The sequence below is a fragment of the Falco peregrinus genome, chromosome 5, assembly GCF_023634155.1.
Source record: "Falco peregrinus isolate bFalPer1 chromosome 5, bFalPer1.pri, whole genome shotgun sequence".
Classification (NCBI taxonomy): domain Eukaryota; kingdom Metazoa; phylum Chordata; class Aves; order Falconiformes; family Falconidae; genus Falco; species Falco peregrinus.
This window is the reverse complement of record NC_073725.1, coordinates 59,275,898-59,284,741: the sequence shown is the minus strand read 5'-3', so window position 1 is coordinate 59,284,741 and position 8,844 is coordinate 59,275,898. Positions and strand designations below refer to the sequence as shown.

Genomic DNA, 8,844 nt, shown 5'->3' with positions numbered 1-8,844 from the left:
TAGGGGGCGGCGGGAGGAAGCCGAGGCGTCCGGCCCTGCCCGGGGCCACCCCAGCGCCGGGCTTGCCATGGCTCAGCGCAGCCTCTCCGCTGGCACGCAGGTAAGGCAGCGGGGCTGGGCCACACGGGCGCACACCCCGACACCCCCTTCACACATACACACACCACCCGCTGCGCAACCCCCCCAACACCCCCTTCACACACACACTCTGCACACCCTCTACACCCCCTGCACACACCCCCACACCGCCTGTACAGCCCCCCAACACCCCCGGCACACACCCAGACACCCCCCTTCAGAAACATGCCCCCTGCACAACCCCCCAACACCCCCGGCACATACACCCCACACACACCCTGCACAACCCCCCAACACCACGCCCCCCTGCAAACACAGGCAAACACAGAACATCCCTACATATATACACACACACAGCCGTACACCCATGCACAGCCCTGCACACAGACACCCCTGTATGCACCCTGGGGCACACAGAGACACCCACCCACCCATGCATGCACCCTGGGGCACAGACACACACCTGCACACAGACACCCCTTTACCCTGTGCAGTGCTCAGTGCTTGCATCTCCCTCGCACACACCCCCCCCCCCACTCACATAGCCCCATAGACACATCCCTGCATAAACCGTGGCACACATACACACTGTGTGCACATGGAGAACCGTGTCGGCCACCATCAGTCACACATACAGCCCACCAGCACAGACACCATCTCTGTGCATGCATGGCCTGTACATGCACATACTTACATACATGTCTTCACACCTCAGTGTTCATGTGCACACTTGCAGTGTGTCCCCTTTCAGGGTCCTTCCCAGGTACCTTTCCCAGCCCTTTCCCCCCAGTTTTCCTTCTCTGTTTGTTAATTCCAGCTGTTGGCACACACCCAGGGAGCTCTTTTGACCCTATCCCAGGCTTTAAACACTAACAACCTCATTTTCTTTCCTCAGGACATCTCCCACTTGCTGGCTAGCACCTTTGAGGACCTGTACACTGGAGATGTTATTGGGGTGGACACGGAGACAAATTGGATCAAGTCCCAAGGAGGAGACAGTGTTTATCATGAGAGTTTTATGGAGGAGCTACAGACGGTACAAGTTGAAACCAAGTCAGAGTTTGGAGCTCTATTCAGCTTTCATTGCTACTTTGTAATTTCTAAATCTTCTGTGAAGTAAAATAAAAAGGCAGGGGGAGATCCTAGAACTGACATTTTAATGGAAATGTGTTTGAGCACAGTTCCCCACAGAACTTTTCATATATGTTAATATTTATCACGTGCTCCTTCATGATACTTTCAGCTCTGGATGGCTTTTCAGGCAGAGTAAGACCAGTAAGACCCGTAGCCCTTTAAATGCCTGTTCTACTGGCTAACAACTTTTCTCTGTAACTGCTGCTCAGCGTCCTAGACTTCCTAACTTGCAATGAAGTATTCTCATGTGCTGCATTTTGAAACCAGATGCTGCAAGTATTATTTATATATGCATACCTTAGTGGTGCACTACAATACATAACCCATTATTACATCCAAGATTCCCAGTGTTGCAAATGCTAAACAGTGGAAATGAAAAGTACTTGTATTAATCATTGCTCTGACAGCTATTGTCAGTGTATAGAAGTGGAGGAATAATTTGAGCAACAGGTATTTTTTCCAGTCTGTGTCATCATATCCTCTCAAAGGTTATCAGAGCTGAAAAAACTGAAGTTTTATATTTCTTTTGAGTCATTTATGAATATACTGGTGAACACAGCATGTTCTGACTAATAAACGTGAATATTTACTCCTGAAATGGACTGCTTGGATATTTCAACTGACAGTACCTGTCTGTAACATGTATGCTACAGCTGAACTAGTCATTCAAGGCTCTCTGTATCATTAGAAAAAAAAACCACACAAAAAAAAAAGAAAAAAAACCCCACCCAGGCACTTTTAGAGCACAATCAATCAGATCCATTTTCATTATCAACTTTGGCATGGGTTGGAATTCTATCCTGGATTCTAGTGACAGTGGAGGGATCCCAGAATGAGCAGAGGAAGAGGAAGCATCTCATTTTAGCTGAGATGCATCCTGTACTTTCTATTTTAAAAAATTAATAAATTATTTAAATCCATTAAATGAATCAAAAGGTTAAGCCTTGTTACGTAAAAGTTCTACAGAAAGCTCAGGCTACAGATGGTCTTGAGGCCAATGTCAGTTTCTCTTGCTGTTGGTCTTGTATGTCTCTGTGTCTCTGCTATATTCCCTCTTTAACTTACATTGCTACCTCTTTGAGGCAGGATTTTTCTTTTTGAGTTGTGCTTGTAAAGCACTTACCACACTGTGCAGAGACATCCAAAATATAACAGGAGGGAGGAGTGAAGTATCACTATTGGGGTATTCTGGTGGTTTAGAAACCCTCCTAGAAACTAGGAGGGAACATTTACTTCAAATTTATTCCTACATTTACAGGCAAAATACAGTGCAGTAGCTACTGTCCACAGAAGGGAAAAGACATTTTTCTTGTCCTGAGAGGGTTTCCTCATCTTTCACAGGTTTTTCTTGGGTAACGCTTCTTACCCCACACAAGTAAATGATAGGAATGACGGTGTTTTAGCAGGCTAGTTTATACTTGTAAAGTAATGATGTTTTGCCAAGCTCTCTGTATTTACCTCTCAAAGGCAAATAGAAAATATTTATCTGTAAGGAGATGTTAACAGCAAAAATTACAGTCATTTCTTTACATTCACCCATCCTGTGACAGCTTCTTGAGGAGTATAAGTGCCAACTGACAGAAGCTGACATAGTAGAAGAGAACATCATTCAGGCCCAGGATCGAGCAAAAGCTGAAGAGCAAAGGGCCCTAAACATGCTGAAGGCAGATGTCGGGAAAGATTTCCACAAATTGGGGTTGCCACCAGGTGAGGATTCTGAAAACACTCTCTCTCTCTCCAGTACATGCTTATGGTACCTGGAGACCAATGCAACAATTGTCTAAATCACTGGCAGGACTGTCTAGTACTCAGTACGCCTTTGATTTGGCATTACATCAATAGAGAAACTTTGAAGCACTTCGTGCAGAGATTCAAGTAGAGTACAATCTGTTTAACACTGTAAGAAACTAAAGAACTAAAAAAGAAACAGGTGGTTTCCAAGGTATTAAATTTGCAATTAATGGTTTGTGACATAACTTTATTACAAGTATAAATACCTTGATATATAGCAGCAACAAACAGACATTAAATGTTTCTCTGATGGCTGCATAGTTGGGTTTGAACTGAATTTAGAAGTGTGGAGGCACATGTCTAAGTCTTGTGATTAAAATACCAGATTCTTTCTCTACCCAAAAATATTACCTGACAGTGGTAGATTATAAAGACAACATTATCTTAAGGGGCTAAGCTTTTGCATATTTTTTAAAAAACTTTTGTTTTGTTTTGTTTTACTGTGGCAGTGGCATCCTCTTTTAGGTGGATTGTGGATAATGAACTTCTCAGAAAGAATAATTTGACCTGCCCTGATGATTATATCACTGATAAATTACCTGTTACTAGAGCACCAAAAGGTAACTTTTAAAGCAGAGGATAATTTAGACTTTCTAGAACACTCAGTAAGAACTGAAGCATTGGAGGAGTAGCAGATCAGAGTATATTTTTGTAGTTTTCTGCCAAAGCAGAAGGCACTCAGTATTACAAGCATAAAATTCCACTGAAGGGACGTTGTCAAAATAAAATTGATTAATTAAAAATTATTAAGCTTAAGTGTGTTTAAATCTGAAATTTAATGGCCATTGCACATTTGTTTACAGTTCTTTCCATCTGACACAAAAACTGTATTAATTGTGACTGCTCTGCCTCTGTTCTATTTCATTAGCGCAAAGCTGCAACTGTATCTTGTGTAGAGAGAAGGGAAGTGGTTACAATAAAGTAAAAACTATTTTCAGTGAAATAAAATTATATTCTTTATTCTGGGTTTAAAATTTTCCAGTTCTGGAAATGTATCAGTTTAATTTGCAAATGAAGATCAGTAAGAAAAAACTTTTGGGCAATGTCAAAACTTCTTTACTTCTTTTACTCATGTGTGAGCCAAGGTGAAAGGTTTTAGTATCATTAAAATGAAATTTCTTGGTCAAGTCAAAACAAACATTTCAGAGTAATCAACTTAACCAAAATTTCCAAGATTTGGGGGTTTTTTCCACTGTAATTCCAAATAAAGCCAAAAATCTAACATCACCTCAGAGTTTCCTCTGAGGTGGCGATTTTGTTGTCTGACTATAGGAACATGGGACTAGATGGCACACCCTGTTTATGTAAATTTTCTGACTGTCATAAGTCCATCATACAGATCTTTTTGTAAACTGAACAGGATATTCTAAGTCCCACTCACTCATAAGATTAACATGGCTTTCCGAGAGTAGTAACTTTCTTTTTATATGGCTCATTTCATTAGTATTTCTGAAAGCTTTTTATTACAGCATGAAAATTCATTTGTGCAAAGTAAATTATAAATGTATATTAAATTCTAGAGGATTTAAAGTGTTTTTACTATCAGCAAGACTGAAATAAACTCATACACCTATGCTCAGAATAAATGCTTATAATTAATGTGTTTCTTTTACAGAATTAAATATTTCTTTGAATTGCAGGAAAATCAGAACCTGGCTACATGAAAGAGACATTTAGTTTTCAACAGCATGTTTCTTCAAGCTCACGGGACCAGATGCCTGCAGAGGTTGCACACCTACAGAAGACAGCTGGTAGTATGTCAAATGTGTCTTTGTGCACATTAACTCTGCCTTCAACTCCAGACTCCAGCCCCCAGACTAGAAAGACAAATAAGGTACATTTTACAGATTTATTTATTTCAGTTTGTCAGAACTATAAAGCCTATTGCTGTTCCTGTAACAAAGGGTGAATATCAATGCATTGTTGATTTGGCTCCAGTATTTATTTGATTTGATCTGTCGACAGAAATGCAATATTTCTATATGAATTTTCAATGCTGTATAGCTTTCATTAGCCATATACAGATAGCTTTTTCATCATCCTCAAAACTGCCGTGTTTAATTTTGCACCATGATCTCTTTGTTTTTCAAAGAAAACTAATGCCTCACAGAAGTTAGCCTGGAAGGATAGTAAGTGCAAAGCAGAGGGAGAAAGTGAGTGTGCTTACCTTGCCAAACTTGAAAGAAGGCAGAATTACTTGAAGAACCCCCGCTTTTTACCACTAAATACTCTTCATGGAGGCAAATCTCTTGTAATTTCTCAAGTAAAGATGGAACAAACTGTAGCCAGAAGAAAAGCAGAAGGAAATAAAGGGTATGCAGTATATACAGTTTCTTGATTCTGGGCTGGAGCACACAGAGAGCTCCGCTATAGTATTACTGTGGATTTACATGCAGATACTTTGAGCTAAATGTCTGTATAGTCTCTTAGGAAACATGTCTGTATGACATTTTGGTTTTGCTAAAGGGTATGGTACCTTTTTCAGTTTTTATTTTATAATTATTTAAAGAACTTGGCAGTAAGATAACATCTCCTTTTTTTTATCTTTCAGTGATACCCCATTTATTCCTGTGTTTGCTGCCAATCCACCTGCAGTTTTGTTTTCTAATTATGAAGTTGGCCAGGTTTATGAGGTAAGGACTTACTGCTTTGTAGAGAGTTAATTCTGCTACTGAGAAGCATTATGTCCTGCCGTAATCTACATATTTCACACACTTTTCACTTTCTGCAAAAGTCTTGAGTTTCCTCTTTAAATTGAATTAATGACCCTTTAGCTTCCTTGAAGATACTCTTTCACACATGCCACTGACACACTAACCAGTGAAAACTAAAATGGACCCTTTTCAGTCTTGTCTTCATTTTGATAGCATCTGATTCAGCCCTTATTGAATAAACTGAGATTTTTAGGTTGGTTATGATGAAGTATTCGTTACTACTAACAGAGCACTAGGGAATAGCAAACATTATAATGAGTGATGGTAAAGACAATGGAGTATTTTATTTTCTTTTTACATAAGATGACTATAGAGCTGCAGAACATCACTTCAACATGTCATCATGTAAGACTTATCCCCCCCTCTACTTCAGCTTTTGCTGTTGGGCCAGGTAAGCGTTCTTTTTACTGCCTTTAAGATGTTAGCACATAAGAGATCTAATTTATCTGCTTGAACAAAGATTTTTTAGAGATGTTCTGTTTGGTTCTGCTATCCATAGTGCTCAGTTCTTTAGAAACTGAAGGCTGACTTATGTCATTGGAACCATTCACATGCAACTCTTAAGCAGATTCAAATGGCCTAATGAGGAATTCAAGAAGACTAATTAATATTAAGGTGTTTGAAATTAGATTGAAATGTATCCACGGAATACCTAGATTGAGTCTTATCCAAAATTCATCTAGGAACAGACTTAGTTTCCACTGAAATTATTAGGGGAACAGGGCAGGAAATAACATACTTCAGTTACAGCAAGGAAGCTTAGGTTAGCGGAAAGTTAAGAAAAACATCTTTCCTACAGTAGAATGAGTAGGCACTGGGACAGGTTGCCTAAGGAGATTGTGGTATCTCAGTCACAACATTGGAGGGATATTGAGAAGAAGTTAGATGACACCATGTAAGCCTTGTTGTCTTGTGGAAGAGAAAAACTGGGTAAAGGTCTCTAGGTTTCTCCTCACTCTGTTTTTTGTAGCTATAAGCATGTTTCAGACAAAAAATCTTTCGGTTCAGTGGAAGATATGCACATACACTGATTACACTGGCAGGCCTTTTGTGGTCATTTATTTTTATCAGCTTGACTTAGGCAATAAATGTGGAGAGTTTACAGGCACCTTTGTTGGGGGAGATGTGATCATAAATACATATGCCAACTTTGGGAGGTTTTAATTTTTTTAATTCCCTGCATTTTTTTTCCAAGGAAAATTTCCAGGAAAGGGAGGAATGATTGCTCCTGGGATGACATGCCAGTATACGGTCCAATTTATTCCTGAATATCTAGGAGATTATGAAGATTTTATATTAGTAGGAACTCAAGTGTCAGAACCCCTTCTGATCCCGATCCAAGCTAAAAGGCCACCTCCAGTGTTAACATGTCAGTAACATCCAATTCTTAAGTTTCTCTAAAGTTAAATGGGCTTTTTTTTTTTTTAATTTCATTTGACTGTCTCCAATTTTAGTGACAAAACAAACATGGACAAATGTGGCAGTCCAGTTTCTATGTTTTGATATCTATCTCATTTTCACTCATAATTAATCTATTAGTTATTAAAATGTAATCCTGTAAAATTTTTCCCCAATTATTTGTTCTTGCCACATGAAACTAATTTTTTTCCACTGTGTTAGAGGAATGAGCAGGAGCCACTTTTCTAGGCTTGCGACTTGTTGATTCTTGAACTCTGACCTGCAATCACTAAATATTAAGGAATTATGTTTTAGTTATAAATATTTGATGCTATTAATTAATATTAATGGCATGTTATGTTAACTATATATGGCTATGACATATCTGAAGGATTCACATCTTAGATATCTAGCCTTAACTGTAACAACCAGGATTACTTTTGCAGAAACTTCCTTTGATTTTTTGTAAATTCATTTTTCCTGTTATACTGAGCTTTTTATAAAATAATCTTACTTTTTGTTATCATTCAGTAGTCTTTAACTATGAAGCACCATTAAAATGTAAGATGAATGCAGAAATATACACCTCATACTGTTTAACATTCAAATGGAAAGAATCTGAGGGGTTTTAGGATTGTAGCACCCAGCATATTCATATGCGGTAATGTTGTCTGTAAAGAGTTATTTAAGAAGTAGCTGGCTTTGCCGACTGCTGGCCTTCACTGTCTGTGCAGTCTGATTTTCTGTGTTACTCATTTCAGTGCCTCACATTATAGACTGTGGTTCCTGCCTTGTTGGAGGAATAAAAGTAACAAAGATTTTGTGCAGAAATGAGGGAATTAACCCTGAGAAGTTCTGTATAATGCCAAAGAAAGCCTGGCCACCACCTGATTTCAAGGTAAGTGATTAGAATGGAAATACTGGGCATGGATGGTATAGATGCCCTGACATGAAGGCCTTTTGATCTAGTCATGGTATATTAGCACAGAATTTGTAAGAACTTTCTGGGGACATCTGTATTGTGCCATTTCCTCAAGAATTCACATTATCCTGGGGACCAATCTCCCTGGATGTCCATACCTTCTGCTTATGCTGTGGCTTGCCTCTGGAAGAAGTCTTGCTCAGTGGTGAGGTAAACTCAGGCATAGATCAGGGAAAGGATAACTGGCTTGAACTTAACCTTACCCTTAAAGCAAATTGAAATGCAATCAGTTCTAGCATTGCTTAAGCTAATTTCCTCGCTGTCCCCACCAAGTTACCACTTACTGACCTTGCTGCACCTGTAGACCCTAGCGGTCCACTCCAGTACTGCTCTGTCTTTAGATTTCCATCAAAAACAAGGTCTAAAGGAAACGGACAAAGAAGATAAGATCTAACTGGTAGATTGGCATACTATGTGCTGGAGGAGAGGCTAACGGGATAGCTGATGTGCCAGGTTGTCCCTCCTGAAACACTTTAAAGTTCCAACTCAAAGTGAATCATAAGCATGGAGAAACAGACAGAGCTCCTATGCTCAGGCATGGCTGTTCTTCTGTGAACATGAATATTAGGGCTCCTGACACTATCGTTTTTCTTTAGAGACAGCACCTTCCCTCCTGCTTTCACCAAGGTAATAAAGCAGGAGTATTTCTGCTGATTAAGCCATATACATAAGCCACATATTTTTGAGATGTGTGAACAAAAAATATAGTAAGAGCTAAACCAGTGACGTTGTAGTATACAGCCTGTT

The 8,844-nt window shown here is 39.5% G+C and overlaps 1 protein-coding gene across 1 annotated transcript in view; it reads left to right on the top strand.

Annotated features, from left to right (window-relative positions):
- Nucleotides 1-67: 67 nt before the first annotated feature.
- DLEC1 (DLEC1 cilia and flagella associated protein) overlaps nucleotides 68-8,844 on the top strand; it is a 40,435-nt gene continuing 31,658 nt past the window's right edge. The window contains exons 1-10 of the mRNA XM_055803910.1: nucleotides 68-100; nucleotides 974-1,114; nucleotides 2,763-2,919; nucleotides 3,453-3,563; nucleotides 4,644-4,837; nucleotides 5,096-5,316; nucleotides 5,555-5,636; nucleotides 6,021-6,108; nucleotides 6,913-7,086; nucleotides 7,877-8,013. Of these exons, the coding sequence (XP_055659885.1) occupies nucleotides 68-100; nucleotides 974-1,114; nucleotides 2,763-2,919; nucleotides 3,453-3,563; nucleotides 4,644-4,837; nucleotides 5,096-5,316; nucleotides 5,555-5,636; nucleotides 6,021-6,108; nucleotides 6,913-7,086; nucleotides 7,877-8,013 (1,338 nt within the window). The remainder of the gene's footprint in view (nucleotides 101-973; nucleotides 1,115-2,762; nucleotides 2,920-3,452; nucleotides 3,564-4,643; nucleotides 4,838-5,095; nucleotides 5,317-5,554; nucleotides 5,637-6,020; nucleotides 6,109-6,912; nucleotides 7,087-7,876; nucleotides 8,014-8,844) is intronic.